At 40.5% G+C, this 26,869-nt stretch overlaps 1 protein-coding gene and 2 long non-coding RNA genes across 5 annotated transcripts in view; 2 read left to right on the top strand and 1 right to left on the bottom strand.

Annotated features, from left to right (window-relative positions):
• The window catches only part of CCZ1 (CCZ1 homolog, vacuolar protein trafficking and biogenesis associated), a 30,685-nt gene extending 13,067 nt beyond the window's left edge, over positions 1 to 17,618 (bottom strand). The window contains exons 1-10 of one of the 3 annotated variants that reach the window (XM_072836975.1): positions 17,423 to 17,618; positions 16,154 to 16,251; positions 15,969 to 16,062; positions 15,625 to 15,702; positions 15,197 to 15,244; positions 14,377 to 14,460; positions 13,100 to 13,275; positions 5,167 to 5,248; positions 3,032 to 3,093; positions 2,640 to 2,751 (exon numbers count right to left, since the gene is read on the bottom strand). In XM_072836975.1, the coding sequence (XP_072693076.1) occupies positions 2,640 to 2,751; positions 3,032 to 3,093; positions 5,167 to 5,248; positions 13,100 to 13,275; positions 14,377 to 14,460; positions 15,197 to 15,244; positions 15,625 to 15,702; positions 15,969 to 16,062; positions 16,154 to 16,251; positions 17,423 to 17,536 (948 nt within the window). In that variant the 5' untranslated portion in view covers positions 17,537 to 17,618. Of the gene's footprint in view, positions 1 to 2,639; positions 2,752 to 3,031; positions 3,094 to 5,166; positions 5,249 to 13,099; positions 13,276 to 14,376; positions 14,461 to 15,196; positions 15,245 to 15,624; positions 15,703 to 15,968; positions 16,063 to 16,153; positions 16,252 to 17,110; positions 17,238 to 17,422 lie in introns of those variants that run through there. The other 2 variants (XM_072836976.1, XM_072836977.1) reach the window with 2 other exon arrangements.
• Positions 634 to 8,604, top strand: LOC140638888 (uncharacterized). Its single transcript, XR_012035836.1, has 3 exons — positions 634 to 732; positions 6,303 to 6,529; positions 8,479 to 8,604. It is a non-coding gene; the product is annotated as an uncharacterized lncRNA (long non-coding RNA).
• On the top strand, positions 17,236 to 23,898 carry LOC140638889 (uncharacterized). The gene is made up of 2 exons (XR_012035837.1): positions 17,236 to 18,345; positions 19,269 to 23,898. It is a non-coding gene; the product is annotated as an uncharacterized lncRNA (long non-coding RNA).
• The last annotated feature ends 2,971 nt before the right edge of the window (positions 23,899 to 26,869 follow it).

The raw sequence follows: 26,869 nt of genomic DNA on the forward strand, positions 1-26,869 counted from the left end.
CATCTCAAGCTGTTTTGAAAAAAAATTTTTTTTAAATAACCGTGATGCCATCATCCTATTAAAAATTCTATCTATTGATTGACTCTAAAAATGGAAATTCAATAAACAACAGAGTGTACCAGGGTATTTCTTCCACTTGGCTTCAAAGTCATTCCCCTGAGTCATTCAGAGGATTCTGAACTTGATACAGAATTGGACTTCTCCCTACTTCAGTTATGGCTCATTTTCAGACACATCTGTACAACTTCCCTGGAATTCTGTCCTCCTGTGCCATTCCCTCAACATTTGCTCAAATCTCACAGACTATTTTATGAACGCAACATCTATTTGTTCTGAAGCCTGGGCACCCAGAGCGGAGCCCCCTTCCTCTGTTCCACTGCAGGAGTCACTGAGGTGCTAACTTCATCACAGACCTGGAGCTCTATCACCTCAAGCCTTCCTCTTACTATTTTCATGGGTTAGGGCCACTCTTGTGGATTCTAAAGTGTTCTCATTCATTGTTTCCTGATTCTCACCCGCAACACCACACAAACCCGAAGGACAGATGCACGAAGTAACCTGAGACTTTTTACCATTAACACACCTCTCTTCCATCTCACCTGTGATGGAATAGTTTGGCTCAGCAAAGAATTCTACACTGAAAATCATTCTCTCTCGGAACTTTGGAAGTTTTCCTTCCCTAACATCTGCTGCCTGTAAGAAAACTGCTGCTAATGCCGCTTTTATTTACAGGTGACCTGATTTTCCTTTTGAAAGCTTCTGGGATCTTCTCTTTATGCTTCTGAAACTGCTAATTGTGTGGGTTGGAGTAGGTCTTTTTGATTCACTGTGTGAGACATTCAGTGGGCCTTTGCTAGACGTATCCTCATCATACACCTGAATAATTTCCTCTCATCCAACTTTCTGTGAATCAGATGTCGAGATCCCGCTCCCCCCATCTTTTCTCCATATTTTCATCTCTTGTCATTTTATCTTATATCTGAGGAAGGGCAACTTATCTTGAACCCTTCTGATCAAGGGTTCTCTTGTCAAAAATTTTATTTTCAGGAGACAGGCTGGGGGGTTATTGTTTAATAGGTATAGAATTTGGGGTGAAGACGAGTTTTGGAAACAGGCAGTGGTGACGGTTGTACAATACTGTGAATATAACTTAAATGTCACTTAAGTGGTTAAAATGGCAAGTTCTATGCTATGTATATCTTGCACCAACAAATAATTTGAACAATTATGTTTTCAATTAACCTGAATTTACTCTAACCCTGACTCTTTGATGTCCTCCTGTTTCAGTCCTATAGATACACTTCTCTGATCTCTGTGGATGCTAATTTTTAGAAGTTCTCTCTGTTTCAGAGTTATTTTTGTTTCTCTCAAGATCTACAGTTTTATTTTTCCAAACACATCAGGGAGGGAGGCTTTGTACTGGGTCCAGGATGAGGGCAGAAGTCCTATGGGCACCCACAATCACCACTTGTTCTCAGGTGCTCATACTCTAGCTGAGCTAGGACTCCCTGGATTGTTTTTCTTTGAAAGGACCCTTGACTTTCACCCAGGGATAGGTGCTCAGCTGCCTGTGTGTGTGTGTGTGTGTGTGTGTGTGTGTGTGTGTATAAGGATGGAAAAAGGGGTGCCTGGCTGGTTTATATATAACACTTCACTTACTCCCCGCTTCTTTCCAGGCTCACTTCCCAACTCCTGCCCCCTTCGGTGCTGTCTCCAAGCCAAGAGCTTCTCTGCGCTTCTGTGGCGGCAAATGGGCTCTTGCCTCACTGCACCCTGTCCACTCATGTCCTTGGCCACACTTCATCCATCATCCTCCCCTTTTCTGCCTTCCAGGGAGAGACAGATCCCTTGTAATCTGATGTTCACCTCTGCTCTGTGCTCTCATGCCCTCATTTCTAGGCCTTTAGAAATTAAAACATAATTATACTCTCAAGTGGGGAAGAAGATAAATACACATGCTTAGCCTTCTTTCTTGAACCAAAACCCACCTTTTGAAAAATCAATCTAACATATCTGAGTTATAACTGAGATTATAAATCAGCAAGTCTTGGGACACCTGGGTGGCTCAGATGGTTAAGCATCTGCCCTCAGTTCAGGTCATGATCTCCCAGTCCTGAGATTAAGCCCGACGTCAGATGCCTGGCTCAGCAGGGAGCCTGCTTCTGCCTCTGCTTGTGCTCCCTCTCTGTATCTCTCTGTCTCAAGTAAATAAATTAAAAAATCTTAAAAAAAAAAGAAAAAAAAAAAGAATCAGCAAGTCCTTGGCTTTCTAACCCATGAAAGCAGCATTCACTGACGTGTGGCCAGGCCCATATCAGAAGGCATCTAATGACAAGCAACACAATCTTTGATGGCCTCTGATTGATGAGCACACAGGACTTCAAATGTTTCTGAGGCACAGCCTCAGACAGTGTCAGAGTGATTCTTTCACTAGCCAACAAAAGTATTGAAAAGGAGTTGAAAGTAAACCCACTGTTCCAGAGGAGCACTCATTTTGAATTTTACAGTAATTAGAACTTTTAATATCTGTTCTGAGAAATATCTGAGAGGTATGTAGGCGCACACACACTTGTGCACACGTGCAACAAAGATTTGCTTTTGTACTAATCTGTAACACTGGCAGGAAAAACAGTTGTTACCTTATAAACAATTAAATGCAGTGCTTCATAAGTGTCATCTGTATTTACAAAAATTTTGGGGAATCTGCATTTTGCTTCTGGATCATTAAGGTTCAAGGGTCCAGTAAGAAATCTGAAAAATAAGCATGGAAATAATTCAATTAGGTAAATGATAAACAGGAATATATAAAACAGAACATATTCCCACTTTATATTCATTTTTTTTGGAAGCTAGACACCACTTTGAAAACACCAAATCAAAGTATGATAAAGTTTTAATTCACTGGAAACAACAGAATTCCCTTTACTGACTACTGCCAATAAATAGCACAAAGGTAATTCAGTGATGATTTTACCATTGCCAAAAAAGATAATAAAATTCAATACCATACATCAAAGAACAGAAGTTCTACCTTCCATAATGTTGAAGATTTCCTGGCATCTCCGCCCTTACTGGAGAATCCCTTCCTGCCAGCTGTAAACAAATTCAATGTTGAGAAATAGATTATTAGATTTTCTCATTTCAAAGCTTTGAAAACAACATTCATATCTTCTAGTTGGCTCCATGCCATTTTCCTGTATCATTTGCTCATATTCCTCTCCACCAAAAAAAGGGAGGGAGGATTATAAGAGGTACATAAAGAATGCACTGATGTGAACCAGAATGATCAGAACTTCATCATATTCTCAACTCCATATACTGATTTAGTTCCTTGAATAGCAATAATCGAAATTTCCCATGTGGTTAATGTATGTTAGGCAATGACCACCTCATGGGACCCCTAGAGGCACCACATACTTCACATTTTTTTGTTGTGGAAACTCAAGTTAGAAGTTCCCCAGGGCACACAGCTCCTAGGTGGCAGGGCCAGGTGTCAATCCCAAGCCTGTCTAACATCAAAGCCCCTGCCTTCAGCCATGACATCACGCCTCCTCAGATTTGTATTTGTAGCACATCCCTAACAGTCTTTGCTGAAGATGTGCTATTTCAATATGCCCAGGAAAAGGAAAAAAAAAAAAAATCCAAATCTAAAAGTCATTTTAGCTAAAACTTATTCTTCTAAAAAATTCTGACATTCTTCCAGTCTATATAAAATTTTAGCATATAACCCCACGCAAAAAAAAAAAAAAAAGAAAGAAAGAAAAAAGAAAAAAGAAAAGAAAAACATTCTAAATCCAGTAATAAAAAGTATATCCATCTCTCACATAGTCTGTCCTGAGAAAAAAAAGACCTATGTGTCTACACTCACAATGCTGTATATTTTGGCTTCCTATTTTATAAGCACAGCTCCTTGGGCAGATAATAAAGTACCAAATAGAACTTTCTGTTGTGGCAGCTGCACTGTCACACATGGAAAAGCCTCCTGAGAGTGTGGAGGTAAGCAGGTGCTTTAGCATCAGGCAGACCCTGAGATCAAGTCCTGGCCCTGCCATTTACCAGCTAGGTGACCCCACATACATCATTTAAACCCCCCTCACCTGATATCCTACCTGCAAGATGGGGATAAGGTATCCTACTCAGGATGGTTGTCAGGATGCTGGGAGATAATGCACATTAGCTGGCCACTCAGTCCAGCGTCTGGGACACAGTATGTACTTAAGAAACACAAGCCACTGTACTCAAACTGCCTAGAAAGGAACTACATGCAGGACTAGGTCCTTCTCAAAATCCTACTTTCAATTTCTTATCAAAGAGATTTTTTTCCTGTTGTTTCAAGTCACAGCCTTGGGCAGCCCCGGTGGCTCAGCGGTTTAGCGCCGCCTTCAGTCCAGGGCGTGCGTGATCCTGGAGACCTGGGATCAAGTCCCACATAAGGCCTCCTTCATGGAGCCTGCTTCTCCCTCTGCCTGTGTCTCTGCCTCTCTCTCTCTCTGTCTCTCATGAATAAATAAATAAAATCTTAAAAAAAAAAAAGTCACAGCCTTAAATGGAGGGAAGGGAGGGAGCGAGCAAGTGCATGCATGCACCTGAGCCAAAATAGTTTGTGGGCTATGAATATTTTTTATCTCCAACCTAATGAAAGCTGCAAAAGGACATTTTGGGGAAGGCTGCAGTACTACTTACAGGTCTCTGCAGAAAACTGGGAAAATAAGTATCACAGAGGAAAAGCAAGGCAAGCAATAGGACATCTACTTGAATGATATCTCATGTTTGTAGGTGACAAGATCACAGGATTAACCTTTGTTCTGTCAAAGATCCTGGGTGTTTTCAAATTCCCAGAACCCTACCTAAAACCCTCTACTCAGTGAACTGCTCCTCTTAAAAACAGACCTTTGCAATTGTGTTTGAACATAAAAAGATGAAGAAGAGCTGACATACGTGGTTTTCTGTGCTAAGGGATACACAACCAAATAAATATCACACTAGCAGTGTAAAATATAGATCAGAGCTGCCCCTGCCCCCACCACTATGTTACTTCACTCTCTCTTCTCTCCCCCCACCCCCCGCCCCGGTGTCCATGTGTATGTATACATATAACATACATACACATAGACACAGACAGAGGTGTTGGGGTGGAGGGGGAGGAGGACTAATGCCCGGACATACCTCAGGTTCGATATGCCTTGGAAACAGAGATGTGGTGAGGTATTTGTATAAAATTCTCATGTCATCTTGTTCTAACCCACTCCTGAAACATCAGAAAAAAATGGTGTTAAAAAGCCTGGAACTGGTCTTCCGTCTCCTGTATTTCTGATCATAATAAAACTCCTCTTTTGTCTTGTTTACATTATACCCAGAAGTCCTTTCCCTGACTGGGAAATTCCAAAATCAAACCAAAGTTTGGCACCAGCATTCTATCTTGATCCAGCAAAGGCTACTACTATGTCATCTTGTATTCTATATGCCATTTTAAACAAAAAGTCACTGGTCTGATTTGGTTTGACTTGATTCTCTGCTTAAATTCCATATAGGATTCTTCAGGGAGCATTAATAACCACCACGCTCCACTTCAGGTAGCAGATTTTCTTTGCTTTCCAGGCTATATGAGAATGCCACACACTTTCAAGAGCCTCCTGGGAAATACTGGGATGCTGTAGATGGGGAACTTGCTCCTGCCAGGTCTCAGAAACTTATGTGGATTTTCATTCTATGACCTCAGTGTAGGCAGAGAGGCGAAAAGAAAGAGACAAACTTTCACGTAAGTCTAATCTGAAATGAGGCAAGAATAAGTAGCACTGTGGAAACAGTGCTGAGACACCAGCAGGCCTCAGACCTTATTTGAGATCAGTTTTCTAGGTAGGGATATAAACAGACCATGAGTCTGTGTCTGGTTTTTCTATTTGAGACAACTAAAAAAAAAAGAAAAAAAAAATCCCGTGATGAAATCCAGCTTTATATAAATCAAGCCTCTACATCATATTCCAGAGGCACTCTCTTCTTTTCCTAGTGAAACCATCTGTTAGAAAAATCTGGCTTTCCTTAACAAATAACATGCTGCTCCCTTCCTGAGACTCTTCCAATGCTGTCTCAACCCTTCCTCTGCCACCTCACTCCTTTCCAGATTCAATTTTCATAAGGTCTTGTCCACAACTAAAATTATAAGGGATGGAGCCCTAGCCCTTTAAGCAGGTTTGTTTTGTCTGTCCTACAACAACTCTAACTCAAAGTACTATACAGCCAACTGGGCAGATGGAATCTCCAAATCAAACACATGAAAAGTCACCCACTTTCTTCTTTTGCAGAAATAATGGAGGTAAGAAGAGAGAAAGAGGAAAACAAAACAGGTTCTGGATGTTATCTTCCATCCAGACATAGTCAGAAGTACTGGTGGGGAGAGGCTGTCGATGATAGGTAGAAGACAGTACATAAAGAACTATGTGCTGGGCAATTTCTTCTGGAGCTGCACTTCCAGTAAGAGAAGCTACTGGGCACATCTGTCTACTAAATGTGTGACATGTGGCTCATCAAAGTGAGTGTAAAACATACACTTGATTGTTAAGATTTAGCACAAAAAGAACAGGTCATTGATAATTTATGTTTACGTGTCCAAGTAATAAATTTATAATAGTTCATTAATAATTTAAGCTTTTACATGTTGAAATATTTTTAGGTATACTAGGCTAAAAATTAATTTTACTAGTTTCTTTTCATTTGAACGTAGCTACTAGGAAACTTAAAATTATATATAATGGCTTGGACTACATTCTTTTTAAGATTTTATTTGAGAGAGAGGGTGTGAGCAAGTGAGCAGGGAGGGGTAGTGGGAGGAGCAGAGATAGAATCCCAAGCAGACACCTGCTGAGCACAGAGCCCAACACAGGGCTTGATCTCACAACCCTGAGATCATGACCTAAGCTGAAATCAAGAGTTGGATGCTTAACCAACTGAGCCACCCAGAGGCCCCTGCACTAGATTCTTAATGGACGGTGCTGTTCTAGACCATAGGACACCAAGAAGACAAAACTCTGTAAAAGCAGCCTGTAACTGTTCAACTGTGCATTGTGATTAGGGCTTTATCATTTTACTTCAGATTTAATGCTAGGCATTAAATAACTTGGTACTGGTCTTCTGGATAGAAAACTTAAAAATAAAAATACTTGGGATCCCTGGGTGGCTTAGCAGTTTAGCGCTTGCCTTTGGCCCAGGGCGCAATCCTGGAGTCCCGGGATCGAGTCCCATGTCGGGCTCCCAGCATGGAGCCTGCTTCTCCCTCTGCCTGTGTCTCTGCCTCTCTCTATGTCTATCATGAATAAATAAATAAAATCTTTTTTAAAAATAAATGAAATAAAAATAAAAATACTAAGTTGCAGGCAGCTGTTCAGAGCAAAAAAACCCCAAGTAGGTGATTCCCACTTTGCCTACAGAAAGGCCTGCCCTACTTGTAGGATCTCCATGAGCTCGGACCACAGCAGGCCTGTCTCCAGTGTCTGCCACTCCTATCCCTACTTCTGCTCCCCTATAAAAATAAATGAGGCAACAATTCGTTATAATTATGGAAAATGTTACTATTGGAGAAAAGTTCTTTAAAAAAAAAGGTAAATTTAAAAGTTCCTTCTTCAGTGCAAATAGATAAATAAAGCAAAAAATCCCTGCACTGACAGGTCCAAATGATTCAGGACTCCATCAATGGTTCACATCACACAGACAATAGCCCACTCATGTTCAGAAGTATAGGGGTTCTCTCAAAGTCTCTCAAATATGGTTATTTAATACGAATAATTTTTTTCTTAAAAAAAAAAAACTTTTCTTCAGCTTAAATCTCAACTGATCCAATTTGTGTGCAATGCAGAATCCTTCATATCAAGATCAGTTTTGTCTACAATACAGATGTTATCGTCATGTATTAAATATAAAATAATCTAGTCAAGCAAGATCCAAGGGGATGGTCAACTTTGATGAGCTTAAGAAATACCTAAAGCATTTATTCATAGAAGCATTAGCCCCTGGAAGGTAAATCAATTCACTAAAAAGAAAATTCTCTCAGGGGCACACAGGTGGTTCAGTTGGTGAAACATCTGTCTTCGGCTCAGGTCATGATCCCAGGGTCCTGGGATCAAGCTGTGTTGGGCTCCCTGCTCTGCAGGGAGTCTGCTTGTCCATCTCCCTCTGCCCCTCCCACTGCTTATGCTCTCTGTCAAATGAATAAATTTAAAAATATTTATTTATTTATTTATTTATTTATTTATTTATTTATTTATTTATTTTTATTTATTTATTTATGATAGTCACACAGAGAGAGAGAGAGAGGCAGAGACATAGGCAGAGGGAGAAGCAGGCTCCATGCACCGGGAGCCCGACATGGGATTCGATCTCGGGTCTCCAGGATCGCACCCTGGGCCAAAGGCAGGGGCCAAACCGCTGCGCCACCCAGGTATCCCATAAAAAAATATTAAAAAAATTTTTTTTCTCAAAAAACAGGCCAAGAACTCTGGACAAGAAAAATGACTGACATCTTCCTACCAAACAGCAGTAATGTCTAATCCTATCATGGTCACTGCAAAACCAAATCCATCCATTAAATGCAACAAAGTCAAGAACCTAGAAGATATTTTCTACTAATTATTTGCTTTAAGCTCACAACCATTTACCAAGTACCTACAGTCTATAAGGTTCTGGCCATGTCCTGGGACAGATAAGAGTTTCTAACTTCAATCAGAAAATTTCAAAACAATATAAACACGTAGTAAATTGAACCCAATAATATACTTAAAAAAAAATCATTCACCATGATCATGTGGGATTTATTCTCAGAATGCAAAGGTGGTTCAATATTCACAAAACAACATGATACATCACATTAATAAGAAAAAGCATAAAAACCATATAATAATTTCAATAGATGCAGAAAAAGCATTCAACAAAGTACATCTATTCATGATAAAAACCCTCTGCAAAGTAGGTCTAGAAGGAACGTATCTCAACACAATAAAGGTCATATAGGAAAAACCCACAGCCAACATCATACTCAATGGGGAAAAACTGAGGAAAGCCTGGGTGGCTCAGTGGTTGAGCGTCTGTCTTGGGCTCAGGGCAGGATCCTGCGATTCTGGGATGGAGTCTTGCACTGAGCTCCCTGCAGGGAGCCTGCTTCTCCCTCTGCCTATGTCTCTGCCTCTCTGTCTCTCGTGAATAATTAAATAAAATATTTTTTAAAAAATGGGGAAAAACTGAGAGCTTTTCCTCTAAGGTCAGGAACAAGACAAGCATGTCCATTCTCACCACTTTTATTCAACATAGTACTGGAAGTCCTAGCCACAACAATTAGATAACAAAAAAGAAATAAAAAGGCATCCAAGTTGGTAAGGAAGAAGTAAAACTCTACGTGCAGATGACATGACATTATATGTAGAAAACCCTAAAAAAAAAAAAAAAAAAAACCAAAAAACTATCAGAACTGATAAATTAATTCAATAGTCACAAAAATCAATCTATAAAAATTTGTTCTTTTCCCATACATAAATAAGAAGAAAGTGAAATTAAGAAAAGAATTGCATTCACAACTGCACTGAAAACAATATAATATCTAGGATTAAATTTAACCAGGGAGGTAAAAGACCAAGACTCTGAAAACTATAAACCACTGATGAAAGAAATTCAAGACAACAGAAATAGATATTCTATGCTCATCGAATGGAAGAACAAATATTGTTAAAATGTCTAGACTAAAAAAAAAAAAAATGTCTAGACTACCCAAAGCAATCTATACATTTCATGCAATCCCTATCAAAACATCTACAATATTTTTCACAAAACTTGAACAAACAATCCTAAAATCTGTATGAAAGCAGAGAATACCTCAAATAGCCACAGTAATCTTGAAAAAACAAAACTGGAGGTATCATAACTCCAGATTTCAAGTTACATTATAACACAGTAGTAATTAAAACAGTATGGTAATGGCATAAAAACAGACATATAGATGAGTGGAATAAAACAGAAACTCCAGAAATAAACCCACAATTATATGGTCAATTAACCTTCACCAAAGGAGTGAATATCCAATGGGGAAAAGATGGTCATTTCAACAAATGGTGTCAGGAAAACACAACTGCAACATGCAGAAGAATGCAACTGGACCTCTTTCTTACACCATACACAAAAAGAAACTCAAAATGGACTAAAGACCTAAATGTGAAACCTGAAACCATAAAAATCCTTGAAGAGAGCTCAGGCAGTAATGTCTCTGACATCAGCTGTTGCAACATTTTTCAAGATATGTCTCCTAGAGCAAGGGAAATAAACTATTGGGACTATATCAAAATAAAAAGTGTCTGGAGAGTGAAGGAAACCATAAAAAAGGCAATCCACTGAACGGGAGAAGATATTTGCAAATCCGATAAAGGGTTAATATCTGAACTATATAAAGAACTGATATAATTCATTACCCAAAAAACAAATAATCCAATTAAAAAATGGGCAAAAGATATAAACAGACATTTCTCCAAAGAAGATGTCCAGATGGCCAACAGACACATGAAAAGATGCTCATGATGAGTTATCATCAGGGAAATGCAAATCAAAATTAGAATGAGGTAATTTTGTCAGAATGGCTAAATTAACAACATAAGAAACAACAGGTGTTGATGAGGATGTGGGGGAAAAAAGGAACCCTTATGCAATGTTGCTAGGAATGCAAACTGGTGGTGATACAGCCACTGTGGAAAACAGTACAGAGGTTCCTAGAAAAATTGAAAATAGAACTATCCTACGATCTAGCAATTGTACTACTGGATATTTATCCAAAATATATATAAAAAAAAAAAAAACTAATTCAAAGGGATACATGTACCCCCCTCCATGTTTATAGCAGCATTATTTACAATAGCCAAATTATGGAAGCAGCCCAAGTGTCCGTAAATAGGTAAATGAATAAAGATGTGGTGCGTATATATATATATATATACACACATACACACACACACATAAACAGAGTATTATTCAGTCATAAAAAATGAAATCTTACCATTTGCAGTAATATGGATAGAACTAAAGACTACAATGCTAAGTGAAATAAGTCAGAGAAAGATAAATACCATATGACTTGACTTGTAGAATTTAAAAAAATAATGAGCAAAGGACAAAAGAGAGAGAGACAAGCCAAGAAACATACTTTTAACTACAGAGAACAAACAGATGGTTACAGGGCGGGGCGGGGGGATAGGGGATGGGACTAAAGAGTATATTTATCATGAGGAAAAAAATTAAAATGATTGGAAAAAAAAACATTGGGCTCCACTTCACAAAGCATTCAAAACTAAATACGTGCACATGGGCACATGTACACACATATATAATAGTAAGCAATTAAGAGCAAATATATATCCTATTCGTGAAATATAAAATACTTCATTGGTATTTAAACAGACCAGCTTTGTAACTAACAGTTGCCTCCCACAATATGTTGGTTTTTTTGAAACTCCTCCTTATGATGACTGCCTGGGGCCAACCTTGCCCTGTCTGCATATTGTGGTGGGATCCCAAAGCAGCGCTGTGCAGCCATCGGAGCTGGGCACAGCTTAACTCCAGGGGCTGTCCTTCACAAAGACAAAGATGCCAATAGGATCCCTAGGACTAGGGCAACACGCAGCCCTGTGAGTTCAGGCTTCCAGACTTCAACCCCACTGGTCCTACTGGCTCATCGGCCTCTCAGCAGAAGCTGCTGACTTTGAGGGGGACCCTCTTGCTCTAGGCCTGTACCCTTTCTCACCCCGGGTTCATGCCCACGTCAGGGGTTATGCTATGTCAGGCGATTAGAATCTGAGCTACCTTCCTCCGACAGGAGCACCCAGGTCATGGACTGCCATGGAATTCTAGCATATCCGTCTGTCTCCTCACTGGGGTGGGGGAATGGGGGTGGGGGGGTAAGGGGGAAAGCCTTCCCAGCAGCACCTCCCTGGAATTTCTGCCTGTGGAGGGCTGCTCCCTCCTCAGACCTGACACCCTCCAACCCTGTGTTAACTCTTCCACCTCTCACAACAGCATTAAGAATCTCATTTGACTACCATAGCGTGAAAATTATAAAAAGCAACTAGAACAGGACCAGCTAATATAGCATCATGTGTTCTGCTAAATAACTTGTTAAATGTGAAGGGAAGGGCTTTTTCATCTGGATTTCATGCTGCTTTCATGGGGGGGGGGTGGGGGGGGAAGAGAACACACGCACAAATTCTACATGAAAACTCATCAACGTGTTTAATAAACGGATTCAAATTTCTTTCGATTAGCCTATTTCTCTTCCTGAAATGATGCCACAAGATCTTGGCAGGGAGAGGAAGGGTTTCCAGAACGATTACTGCCTTTTGTGTTAGCTGAACTCAAGTTTTTGGGCTCAAATACGGCCACAACCTGAACTGCAGAAAGTGGGATACAGTCCATGTAAACGTGAAAACTCAACACTAGTGAGCACCCGGAACAGCTCCTGAACTCTAGGAGCCCATCTCAGACAATCAGAGGACTCTGGATGTCTCTGAGCCACACAGCCTCTATATGGTCATGGTCACATGGCTTTTCTAGAGCTGTCCTGGGTAGCTGAGAGCGTTTAGTTTCTCCTTTCTTCCTGAGTATCAACACTTCCAAAGAAATTATGTTTTTGTTCCTACTACAGGATGCACAGTTGGTTGCCAGTAGGTAACTTTCTGGTTTTATGGCACATTTAACTTCTTGGATATTTTTAAAAATCTAGCTTGAAAATAAAGTATGAAAAGTATGCTTTCCACATTTATTATACTGTTTCTTTAAAGAAGTTTTCCGAAGAACACCCAAATAAAAATAGGATCCCTAAACTTCACTTGACACGAACATTTTCTATACCTTTCATGCAACCAATTTTAAATTCCCCTGCTTTGTCTTTTTAACCCAAATCACCCTACTTTTAGTTTAAATGATCACTGCTTTATTTTGACAGCATCTGTAAAGATGCTTCCTACCTTGCCCCCTTGCTATTCATTCCAATTTGACAACCTATCGATCCAGTCACTGCTGTTTTTATTATCTTAATAGGTTTTCTTCTTTTATATGCCAAGCCTTAGGGTGTACATACCAGATTAGTTGATCGTTATAGAGAAAGGCAGTGTATTTGACTATACTCAGGCTTTCCTCCATTCTATTAATAAAGGACTGGATTTTCAAATAAGTCATTTTATCCAATGGGAAGAAGCTGATTCCACCAAAAATGTCAAGGAGATCACATGACTGCAAATGCAACGTTTGCAAGTACTGTAGGAAAAAATAAGGCATTAAACTTACTAAGAGTACACTGAATATAGCACTCTGAAAGCTGAGAATAATTAGTCAACTTAGGATAAGATTACATCCTAGCACACTGACAAGACCAATAAGCAGATTAGCCACAGCTAACTGGATGTGAAATCAATACCAATTTCAAAATATAAAGTTCAAACGTAAACTGTTAATATTTATTCAGAATTATCTTATCTCTTTGAGGTATTTAATTCCCTAAATGAATGATTCTCAAATTATATCTCATTAGGGACCTATATATTGATATGGACTGACAGTGCCATCTTCTGCAAAAATAACACTGAGAGCACAGGTAGTCAGTTGTTGATAGGTAGGAGAGTAATAAAAAGGCAAGGACAGAAGTCAGGAGACAGCATAAGAGTAAATGATGGTCACTAGAATGAAGAAACAAAGAGGAAACAAAAGTAATTCATAAAAACAAAATAATTCAAAAACAGAGAAAATGTAGTTTAGGGGAAAAAATAAATTGAGAATTATTCCTCTAAGCTAAACTGAATTTTACCAGCGATAAGCTATAAAAAACTTACAGTGTAACAGAGTGACAACTATATAGGCACATTCATTTATTGTTCGGGAAAAATCACACTAATAACCACTAAGGTGATAAAGTCTGTATTACAGCAATAACTTTTCCACTGCATCAATACAGATTAAACAATACTGTTCAGTGAACAATAATCAATCCATAAGAATGTATATTCAGGTAAAGAGTTTAAATTCGGCTAATTGACCAATCATCATGCAGGAAGTTCATTTTGAGTAAGCCCACACTAACAACACAGGTTGACCAAGGATTAAGACAAAAGGTGTCTCCAAGATGATGTGGGGATGCACACAAATGGCAGGATGCTCTGATCCTGCACAAAAAGTTATGAAAAGATTCAAGAATGCAAGTCTAAAGAGTTTTCTCACTGATCTCATTTTGCCACAATGTATCTTACACTTTGTCACTTTCAAGTCCTAAGTTTTTCCTAAAGGAGAAGCAAAATTGTATGTTTATTTCTAAAAGTCTTTTTGAAGACTACAAAGATTATAAATAAAATTCATAATACTTACCCGATGGAAGAATTTCTCTAATCTTTCTTTTAGGAGCTTGACACCTCCATCTTCCATGGCTCTCAGGAATGTACCATTAAAAAGCTAATGATGCAAAAAAATTTTTTTAAAAGTCAGTTTCTTATACCCTGCAATTTACCAGTATAACAAATTCTTTTCCTTTTAGATTAACTAATTTGGCTTATTTAACCCCCCACCCCATTCCTTTTAAACATATAGAAAATATTTACATGAAAGGGCCTGAGTTATAAAATAAATCACACACAAAATCAACACTGTTAAGTGATATCATTTCTGTGTAATCACTGAATCATTTGGGAGATTTTTTTTTTTTTTTTTTTTTAAAGTAAGCTTCATGCTCAGCATAGAGACCAACACTGGGCTTGAACTCATGACCCTGAGACAGATCAAGACTTCAGCTGAGATCAAGAGTCAGATGCTTAACCAACTAAGCTACCTGGGCACCCTGCATTTTTTTTTTCGTAACCTCATCTCATAACTAAATTTCATTTTATGTAAATAATATTGCCAGACTTCTTAAATCATACAAATATCTACAGTATGCCTTTTCCTCAAGCATATGGACTCTCTTGTTTACCAACTGGGATACATTCCTAGTACTGCTAGGAACAGAGAAAGACTCACTACTCAGCGAATAAGTCTATACATAAATCTCAATGCAGTTTCAAAGGCCTCATTATTTCTTCCCTTAAAACAGATATAGTCACCACACAGTCATCTAAAGAACTAAGATTTTGAAACAATCCCTGTAAACAGGGGTAACTGGCTAGACTCAATTCAGAAAGAACTTCGTGCTTACCTTGTACATGCTATAGCACTGCTGTAACACTGAACTATAAACCTTGTCCTGCAAGCATAAAGACACAGATCTCAATTCAAGGGGGAAAAAGTCCATGGCATAGCAAATGTACAATGACTCTTGGCAACGCAATATAGTGCTTATAAGCTTGGACCCACAACAGTTGTGTGCTGACAGTAAGATGTATTTAAATTCAGTTATGAACCAGTAAGCCTAATTTTAGGAGGGCTTATAAAAAGATGATTAGAAGACACTAGGGAGACAAGATACAGATTTTTATACAACTGTGCTAATGTAAACAGATATGAAACTTCACTATGCAGAACCTCAGAATCTTCTACAAAGGTGACTGCTTAAAGTTGACCAAGTCACTCAACATATTCAGTAACAGGTTTTCTAAAAATATGAAACAAAAAATGACACATTACCAACAACTCCTCCTCTTGGTATTCAACAATTGGTTTTCCATCTTTACTTTGCTTTTCAATTATAGGATTCCGAACAACCTACAAAATTTTGATAGGACGAAATTACACAATGACCCAATTATATAAGTTTTTAATTTTCTCTTAAATGAAAAAATCTGAGCATGTCACAACACCAAAAACACAACTTAAAACAGCCCCAAGAACACATACACTGAATATGTGCAACCAACTTTATTGTAATTTTACTTTGCAATAGCTAGAGGACTTCTCTAAAGTCCTAAGAGAAAAGATCACCCATAATCTCACTACACAAACTCAAAAAGATGTACTGTATATGCAAGTACCATGACCATCCAGAAATTCTCTTCTGGTTCATTGAAGAACTGTCTATTCTTCTGTGTATGTAAAGACTTTGCAGGTTTTGATGGACTAAAGGTCCTAAAAAGGTTAAAAAAAAAATGTTGGGGGACAGTTCTCGAAGTTGTAAGAATTCACGGAGCTTACTGAGCTCTGCATTTAAGGGCATTACCTTGTAAACTGTACAATAGCTTCACATAATCCAACATTTCTAATTTTCTCATTCTTTTCAACTTCATTTGGATGGTAAAATAAAATTTTATTTTCCTCCTAAAGTATGGAAAAACAAAATCATCACATTAACATAAGCATTTTTTAAAAAATCATCTCAGCTGTTAAAAATGCTGTTCAATGTCAAGCTCTCACATCACACATGCCAGCAGCAAAACAAAACAAAAAACCCTTTTCAGAAAAATCAAAAATTGTCTTCTCCTTGATATGTAAATGATGCTCACCAGCCTAGAAGGCCATTGTGATATACAGTTAAGTCACAAGTCCTCTGGAGGCGCACAAAACAATTACTCTGAAAACTCAATCTTACAGTTTCTTTCCTCACACTAATTTTGCAAAAAACACCGTTTGTAAAAAAAAAAAAAAAAAAAAAAAGCGTGTGCGCACATGTGCAGACTTACTGCCTCCTTGCAAGTAAAACTCAGCAGGTTCAAGAGCATTAGAACTCAGAGCCTTTCAAAGGACCCTGAGGGGCACCTGGGTGGCCCAGTGGTTGAGCATCTGCCTTTGGTTCTGGTCGTGATGGGGGTGAGGGTGGTCTTCGGATCGAGTGCCCCATCCGGCTCCCCAGAGGGAGCCTGCTTCTCCCTCTGCCTATGTCTCAGCCTCTCTCTGTCTCCCATTAAATAAATAAATAAATAATAAATAAATAAATAAACAAACAAACGTGACTTGCTGCCAGCCCAACCGGACATCCTTTGGGGAAGTCACCGTCCCCACCTATAAAACAAACAAAACCCATCCCTGGAATTTATTTAGCAATTCGGAAAAACAACACAAAACTTTCCTATGCTCCTCCAAGCCTGAGTTATCTTAGGAGCACATAGGCCACCACTCTCCATCCATGCTTCTAGTCCGGGACTTGTACTAACAAAAACATAAGCTCAATTTTACTTACCCGGGATTGGCGCAGAAGCGCGGAAACTCACTCACCCTGCGTGGAGTGATGAGCCTGCCGAGCCTCCGTCCAGAGACCCTGCCCGGCCCCCACTCGTTCCGCGGGCGCACGCCCGGCACAAAGCAGCCTCGGTAAAAGCCGCCCCGGGAGGGGAGTGACAGGTGCTGCGCGGTATCCCCCGCCCCCCTCCTCCGGGCGCGCCCCACCCCCCGCCTTCTCCGGCTCCGACGCGGGCCGGCCGGCCACCGCCCCCGCCCTCCGGCCCTCCTCCGACCGCCGGCTGGCACCCGCCCACGGCACCGCTCCGCGCACCTCGCCCTCGCGCGGCCCGAAGCGCGGGTTGTAGATGAAGAAGCTCAGCAGCGCCGGCGGGAACTGCTTCTCCTGGGCCGTCCCGGCCCCGGCCCCGGCCGCCGCTGCCGCCATCCCGGCCCGGCCCCCAGCCTCGGGAGCCTCCCTCGGCCCGCCCAGAGACAGCCGCCCTGAGGAGACCGCACTTCCGCCTCGCTCGCGGCCGCCCCGGAAGTGGTCGCCGCCGACCCGGAAAGAGAACCTGCCGCCCAGCATCCCCTTTTGGCGAGGTCCGGTGAGGGTTCGTTTTGCGTTGGTTTCTGCCGCAGGTGCTTCTTGTTTGAGAGTGGCGGTGAAAGTGAAACTTTTTTTGTTTGGTGGTTCCCAGGTTTGTGTCCTGGCTGAAGCGAGAGCTGAGTATTTAAAGAAAAATAGAACGGGCATAGGTTGTTTTTTTGTTTTGTTTTGTTTTTTTAGAAGGGAGAGTGAAGGCGCAAAGGAAGATGAGGTGCATTAAGCTGGGCGATTTGCCCACTTCCATCATCTACAGGGTCCCGCCTGGCCTGTATAGGCTTTTTTGATCCCTGTTTGAGCGACCTGAGGTGACCGCTGGGTCAACCCTAACCAACGGGGTTTGCGTCTTAGCCCAGCTCCCGTGGCTCTGGGGAGAATGGTTGTGCGCAGAAGCGAGGGCGCGGCGTGTGTGGTCCACGCGGGAGCAGAGCGTGCATTCCCCGCGGAGCGCGCCGTCCCGGGCCTCGGCGACCAGGGCATCGTCCTTTCTTCGCATCGAGGAGTCACTTGCTTTTGAGCCCTATGGATTGTGCCATGTTGGAACAGCTCGTCACTTCTGGCCTCTGGTATTGGGAGTCCGAGCCCTTGCATGGCAGCCTGCTTGGCCAAACTCAAGAAGACCTCAGTTTAGGATGACTCCTTGGTCACAGGTGAAGTTTAGGAACAGGACCTCATATTCAACCTGGTAGAGTAGACTTTAATGTTTAGGGAGGAGATGCACTGGAATTTGGACTGGGTATTTATCCTAACCTGGTCCCTCGCACAGTGCGAAACCTGGGACCTGTTACCTAGCTTTTCTCCAGCCTCTAGTTCATATTTGTAAAATGATGAGTAGCAAATGCTTGCCTAGTAGGAATTTTGTTTTAAGAATTAAATGGGGGGGGGGGTGGACCCTGGGTGGCGCAGCGGTTTAGCGCCTGCCTTTGGCCCAGGGCGCTGTCCTGGAGACCCGGGATCGAGTCCCACGTCGGGCTCCCGGTGCATGGAGCCTGCTTCTCCTTCTGCCTATGTCTCTGCCTCTGTGTGTGTGTGTGACTATCATAAATAAATAAAAATTAAAAAAAAAAAGAATTAAATGGGGGACGCCCGGGTGGCCCAGTGGTTGAGCACTTGCCTTTGGCTCAGGTGCTGATCCCAGGGTCCTGGGATAGAGCCCCCCATCCCGCTCCCTGCAGGGAGCCTGCTTCTCCCTCTGCCTATGTCTCTGCCTCTCTCTGTGTCTCTATGAATAAATAAAATCTTTTTTTAAAAGAATTAAATAGGACCACGAATTGAATATAGAGTGCCCAGCACTTCATCATTATTCAACAAATGTTTGTCATTACTTGCCCTTGAAACACTTTCCCAACTAACTTACTCTGTTGCATGAAATTCTGCACTAAATATAGTGTTTTGGTATTAAAGCAATAATTTTAAAATATTTTAAGGTAACAGAATCCTCTCTCCTCTCTTTCTATCCCCCAAAAAGTCTATGGAGAGTTCTAATACATAAAATAGATGCAGAGCTACCATGGTTAAATGAGAGCCCAAGGGATAGGACTGAGGTCTAGGAGTACCTTTTGGCTTTTTCTAGGTGCTACCCACCAGTCCCATCTTCCTTGGGGACCCTAAAGCACCTGCCCAGGACCTTGTGACTCCATGTAACTTGAAAACTCCAAGATAAAGAAGTCTCCTTTGGCCCTGAGTAAATACTTCTGGAAAAGTAGAAGGAAGAGCCCAGGGCTGACGTTGGAACACCTGGATTTGAGTTCTGGTTTTGCCATTTATCAGTTGAATGACTTTTGACTAATCACTTATGTTATTTAATCTCAGTTTCCTCCTTGGCGAAATAAGGTTAGTACCTGCCTCACAAGGTTATTGCAGAATTAAACTAGATGGTGCAAGTGAAAACACTTTGTAAAGTACAAAGTACTATGCAAATGTGATGCATGAGCACTTTAGAATATTAGTCGACCTTTCTCCCCAGCACACTTCTACTTCCTTGTAGACTTTGCCTCCTCTGCACCCAATCAATTAAATTAACTGCCACAGGAAACAGATGATACAAAACCAAATGAAACAAAAACCCAGAAATCAAAGAGATTTTTAAGTTTCAAATCGGGAAGCAAAAAAGCTTAGATATTGATGCATCCCCCTCTCTCACACTCTGGGGTTGTACATGGGCGTGGTGTGGGAGGAGTGGTGATGATGGACACTTAGATGGTTTTGGAGACCTCAAAGTAGAGAGAATGTGTAGTTGCTTCCTTGTGAAGCTGGGGAGGTAGCAAGCCTCACAGAGTTTCCCTCTGTGTCAAGCATGATGCAAGCAACAGTACCATAGCCTCATGAGTGTCTAGGCAGTAGGTTGCTACTCGGTGCAGGAAGCAGCCAAATGTTTTACTGATATATAGAAGTAATTCAGAGAAAGCCAGACCTGAGCGGCCTTAAAGTCAGGACAGAGTGGAGGTAGCTGTGGCCTCGATGGACCCCACCACTCAAAACCACAAGACTAGAGAGGAATAAAGATGAGTTACTAGTATGGATTGAGCACCAAATACTCCTTTCCCATGTAGGGCTTTGGCATCCCCCCCCCACCTCAGGAGGCCCCTGAACTTCTCTATTCCCACAAACACACTGAATGTACAGCTATACATAGAGCAATTCCTTCTGGGAGAAATCCAGAAACAAGCTGAGTGACTCCTACACAGTCAAATGAGGAAATACCCAGATCAAAACGGGTTAGAATAGGGTGAGACATGGTCTCGCCACAATGCCCACCTGAGCACAGCATCATACAATTAGGAGGGAACCCTCAACTCCTAGCCTCTCCCTGGGTTTGGATTGTACATCGAGCACCCCAACCTTTAAGACCCCCACCCACAGCTCCCATCTCCAAAACACCTAACTTTGAATGCCAGTGGGACTTGGATTTACTAGACCTACAAGACTATATAGCAAAGTAGTTCTTATGGGCATGTGAGCACTCCCCATGGCAATCCCTTCTAAACTCAGTGCAAAGGGAGCAGGTGAAATGTCTATCTGTGGTCTTTGCCTGGAAGGAATTTGTACACTTACGAACCGCTGCCTGAGGGTCTGGCTTCTAATTTAGTACGCATTCAGGGGCTGGCTGCAATCCTTCCCAGAACCCAAAATAGCTGGTTGGCACTACACCCGATTTTCCCCTCTGGTTCCCTTCAACACGTGTAGTATGCCAACTTTTACAGTCACCACCCAAGGGATGGGCCCCCAAATTACCTAGCTCTGAGAGCCAGCAGGCATTCCTGAGCCCCACTAGCACCATAGCAAAAAGGTTTTAAATAGGACAAGAGTGCCCTCCAGTGGCTATAATAATAATAAGTAAATATTTTTTAAAAATGGAAATAAAAAAATATATAAGTAATACATATTATAAAATAATATACATATTATATTATGTTATATATTATAACATAAGTAATATATATTATAACATAAATAATAAATATTTTTTAAAAATGGAAATCAAAAAATATATTGAGACAAATGGGAATGAAAACAACATAGCAAAAACTGAGTGCAGCAAAAATAGTTTCAAGAAGAAGGAAGTATATAGAGATAAGTGCCTATATTAAGGGGGAGAAAGGGGGGTGCTTGGGTGGCTCAGTCCATAAAGCATGACCTCAGCTCAGGTCATCATCCCAGGATCCTGGGATTGAGCCCTGTGTCCAGGCTAGCTGCACAGCAAGGAGTCTGCTTCTTCCTCTCCCTCTGCTGTGCTCACTTGTGCTCTCTCTCAAATAAATAAACAAAATATATATAAAAAAGAAAGCTCTCAAACAGCCTAAGTTTACACCTCAAGGAATTAACAAAAGAACAAACTAAGCCCAAATTTAGTAGGAAAAGAGGAAAACCCAAAAATCAGATTGGAAAGAAACGACATAGAGACTAAAAGACAATGGAAAAGATCAATGAAATGAGGAGGTAGGTTTTTGAAAAAAATAAACAAGATTGACAGACCTTTAGCTAGATGGAGAAAAAAGATGCAAAAATCAGAGGCAAAAGAGAAGACATGACAATTGGTAATACAGAACTAATGAGGATCATAAGAAACTACTGTGAATAATTACACATCAAGCAATTAGATGACAGGAGAGCTGGAGACATTACTAGAGATGTATAACCTACCAAGACTGAAATGATGTAGAAAATCTGAATAGACCAGTTAAATAATTTAAACAGTATTTCAAAGTTTGTTTCAAACAATATTACAAAGCAATAATAATCAAAACACTATACTACTGGCATAAAAACAGACACAAAGATCAAATGGAATAGAATTGAAAGCCCAAACATAAATGCATGCATATATGGTCAATTAACTTATGACAAAGGAACCAGGAGTATACAACAGGGAAAGGACAAGTCTCTTCCATAAATGGTGTTGGGGAAACAGGATGGCCCCATGCAAAAGAATTAAACTAGATATCTATTTTTATACCATATACAGAAATCAACTTGATATGTATTAAAGGTTTGAATGAAAAATTAAAAACTTTACTTGGATGTAAAGACAAACAGTAAGACTCATAGATGAAAACTGGGGTAAGCTCCTTGACATTGGTATCAATGATGATTTTTTAGATTTGATGCCAAAAGCAAAGGCAATAAAAACAAAAATAAGCAATTGGGAGTAAATCAAACTAAAAAGCTTCTGCACAGCAAAGGAAACCATCAATGAAATGGAAAGTTAACCTGTGGAATGGAAGAAAATATTTGCAAACCACACATCTGATGCGGGTTAATATTAAAAATATCAAGGAACTCATGCAACCCAATAGAAAAAAACCCAAATAACCCAATTTAAAAATGGGCAAAAGATCTCAATAGACATTTTTCCAAAGAAAAAGGTCAATAAGTACATGGAAAGACACTTGACATCAGTCATCATCAGGGAAATGCAAATCAAAACTACAATGAGGTATCACCTCACACCTGGTAGGTCAGTTTTCTGAAAGGACGAAAGAAATGCTGGCCAGGATGTGGAGAAAGAGAACCCTTGAGCACTGATGGTGGCAATGTAAATTGGTGCAGTCACTATGGAAAACAGTATGGAGGGTACTCAGAAAAATTAAAAATAGAACTACCATATGATCCAGCAATCCCACTTGTGGCAATGTATCCAAGGGAAACGAAAATTATCTAGAAGAGAGATCTGCACTCCTTCACTGTAGCATTATTCTCAATAGTACGGAAACAACCTAAGTGAACTGGCTTCTCCAGGAAAAGCTGCTGTATTTTGTCAGAGCAGAAAAGACACACCTGGACATGATAGCTGAAGGAGGGCCCCACACTAAGGAGGGGAGCCAGCGAATAAGTGACCATCCCCTACTGATTTCCATAATAAAAGTACCATGGCTATCGCTTCACCCCTACCCCCCAAATCTCAGACCCACCTAAGACTGGTACCAACAGCCCAAGCAAATTGACACAAGCAGTGCCAAGATTTGATAAAGTGAGGGGGTAGGTACACAGGTGTTTTGTTGCCACCTATTGTCATCTTTATGTTTGAAATATTTTATCACGTGGGTACCTGGGTGGCTCAGTTGGCTAAGCATGTGCCTTCGACTCAGGTCATGATCTCAGGGTCTGGGAATCCAGTCCCACATTGGACTCACTGCTTGGCAGAGAGTCTGCTTCTCCCTCTACCCCTCCCCTCTGCTTGTCCATGTTCTCTTTCACACACTCTCTCAAATAAATAAATCATTTTAAAAAATGAAATATTTCATCACTTAAAAATAATTCAAGGAGGGGTGGCTGGGTAGCTCAGTTGGTTGGGTGTCTGCCTTCAGCTCAGGTCATGATACGGGGGTCCTGAGATCAAGCCCCACTTCAGGTTTCCTCCCCAAGTGGGGAACTTGCTTCTCCCTCTCCCTCTGCTCCCGCCCGCCCCCCCCCCCCCCCCCCGTGTGCGCACTCTCTCTGCTCTCTCTCTCTGAAATAAATAAGTAAAATCTTTAAAAAAGAGTAAAATTAAACTCCTCAGGTGATTCCAGCATGAATAAATAATAACAGTAATAATAGTTCAAGGATGTGAATCTATTTACTTTCATTGTAGAAAACACCTAGGAAGACAATGTCAAAATCTACTCCTTACCCGAAAAAGCTGACTTTTTGAAACCAGTTAAAACCAACCTCATGTAAATGAATAGTCTTTCCAGTGAATAAATTAACAGGCCAGGTGGAAATGAGCCTCCTGATTCCAATTTCATCTGTCGTCTTAAGTGTTTGCAAAGTAATACCATACCTTCACATTCGCAGGAGAGATATAAGATAGGTTTTTGCTTGAAATTAGATTCCCGAGTACTCATTAGACAAAATTAAACTGCATCGTCACACAGAATTAACTATGTGGTTTGTAAACCTGAACAGACGAGCACTTCACATCTTTGCTGTTTTTCTGTGCTTTCTTTTTGAGCTGGGAATATGGTGAAAACTATGTATTTAAAAATCAATGTAAATATTTCATAATGTGCAGATGCTGAAGCAAAATACCCAAAATGTTTGAACTATTTTAATAATTCTTATTATTAGCCTCAACAATTAGGCACATTCAGGTAACTGGCTTTCAAATCACATCCATTAAATTATAAACTACCAAACTGTCAGTCAAAACTACAATGAGGTAAAAGTAGTCCAGATTAAAGCCACAGTCGCAGCCCTATCTTATAAGCAAGTAGGAAAAACAGACTTCTGTAATCTATCATATGCTCTAGGCCCTCATCTCAAAGTTAAAATATATCTCGCCACTGCTGAGAACATTCTTTCTTGAGGTATATTAGTGGTCATCTGCAAATTAGTTAAAAATCAAGAACACAAGCACAAAAGTTGCCTTACATGCATGTCAATCCTTTTTCCAGATTGTTACAATTTCAGGATTTTTTCCAGTTTTGATTAGACTCTGGATATGTTATATTTAACATGTTTAAATTTTTCCTCAGTATATAAAAATATAAATGAGTCCAAAGAAATGAGTAGAAATTTCAGGAACAGAATAGTATGTAGGGCTTTCATTCATTTGAGTGTGGGATACATCTTTGGCATGAAAGTTTTTTAAAATCAAAATTTGTTATTTGGCTTAGTGACAAAAATCGGGTAAATTCTACATCTGTTTTTCATTTCTCTAGTTACTATGCTCCATTTCTTTAAAGGCCTCAGTTTTACCACGTAATACTTCCAGCTGGAGATAACCGGTGTTGACATTTTATGTACCCTTTCTCTCTTTTGGTGAGGTACATACTGAATAAGACTCATTTAAAAATGAATTACCCTGTACAAAGTTTGTATAATGACTAAACTCGGGTAATTTTTGAAAACGCTTTTTGTTTTCAAATTATACTTACCAAAGATTTGGAAATGCTAATGTCTTTGCAAAATTTAAACTTAGAAAAATAATCAGAAAAATAAAAAGCACTAATTAACAAATGTATTCAAATGCCCAGAGTTGTTACTTGCATTCACGGATGGAGTTATGTACCACCCCTCCTCCCTGCCACACTTAAAAATCCAAATAATGTAATTTAAAATTGTTATGAGTAAAGATTGTTTCATGGAAGCATACCACCTGACACGTTTTGGATGTTAGGTACACAGAAATGGCTACTTATTTTGTTTTGATTGCTACTTATTTTCTATTGACAATGACTCTGAAATTAAGTTCCTAAAACTGGGTTGAAACAATGTAAAAGCAATATACCTGACATGGGCAAATATAATTGGACTTGTCATTTTAAAACAGCAGAATGAATAAAATTCATGAATAACTGGCCATAATCCTATCTGTGGAAAATTTGTGGCAATGGATCCTTTTGTAGACGTCTTCTTTCAAATAGCTTCCTCAAGTCAGGACATCAGTATGACCCAATGACACAGGGTCCCCTGGGTGCTCCATCTAACCCCTCCAGTCATTATCCCTAGACAGATGCCCTCCTCAGTGACAGAAAATAAATGAGAAACTGATTATCTCACCTAGATGAGGGCGATGTTGCCTTTGCAGTGCCAGTGGGTGATGGATTGCTTAGAAGCTCATAACACGTATTTTTAAAACATCATCAACCACCTAGCTTCGCTGACCTTTATGATAGCCTGAGCCCCCGCCCCGCGAAAGAATGGGGCAGGCTCACTTTGAGGTATTTAGAGCTGTAGCTGGAATAAAGAACCATTGGCTGGGAAAAGCTAACAGAGAGACATGAAATAACAGAAGGATCAGAGTATCCATGTGTGGTGTGAAGGCAAAGGCAACACATGGATTGTCTGAAGAATCAAGGCTCTAAGGTTGTCAGTATTGGTCAGAAAGACCCTCTTGCTGTCTTTAGTGTGAGCAAATCACAGATGCTCATGGGGGATATTTGCACACACCAGGAGAAGCTGAGGCGGGGAAGACCTAGCCTGATTCCTGCCAAGAAGGCTTGGGCATGAGGAGGGAATGGTTGTGCCCTTTATGGGATTTATCCCTCCAAATACCACATTGTATCTCGAATATCACTTGATACTGTTCTTCAAATCGATGTGCTTTGAAAAACCTGATATTCCCCTTAGCTTTGTTCTAACCTAGCGATATTGAAATCACATGTTTGTTCTAGTTGAATTTTTTAATGCATATTAAAATAAATACATAGTTTTTAAAATAAAAATGTGGGAACACTGGCCTCCTGGAGTAACCCAGAGGCCCCCTTGTAGCATACACCCTATGCTTTGAAAAGCTAACACGGCCCTCCAAAAAACAGGGGTTCGAAAGTCACTGAGCTACTTAAGTGTGAAGGAAGCAATCCAGGAGAGCCCAGGGCCTTACGAGCCTCCATGTGGAGTGAAAGTTGTGAGCCTTACAGCAGGCTCCCAGGAAAATGGCTCAGTTCCTCCCTGGAGTCCTAACTTCCAGGGTCAGCCAGAGACCACAGTTTGCATCTGCCACCTTTGGAAATCAGCTCAGTGAGAATTTCCTTGCTTGAGATTGCCCCACCCTGATGAACACCATGTAACAGGACCCCAAGGCTCACCTCCAAAGTTAAGGCAATTCTCGGTGTAATTGGCTCAGGTGGTATCAAATAAGAGCCAGGAAAGTAATGATAGAAAGGGAGAGGTGGCAGGAGGTTGGGTCAGAGCAGGCAAGTCTCAGATAGCTTGTTTTTCTAAGAAAAGAAAAAAGAAAAAAAAAAGCAG

This window comes from Canis lupus, chromosome 8 (genome assembly GCF_048164855.1).
Source record: "Canis lupus baileyi chromosome 8, mCanLup2.hap1, whole genome shotgun sequence".
NCBI lineage: Eukaryota > Metazoa > Chordata > Mammalia > Carnivora > Canidae > Canis > Canis lupus.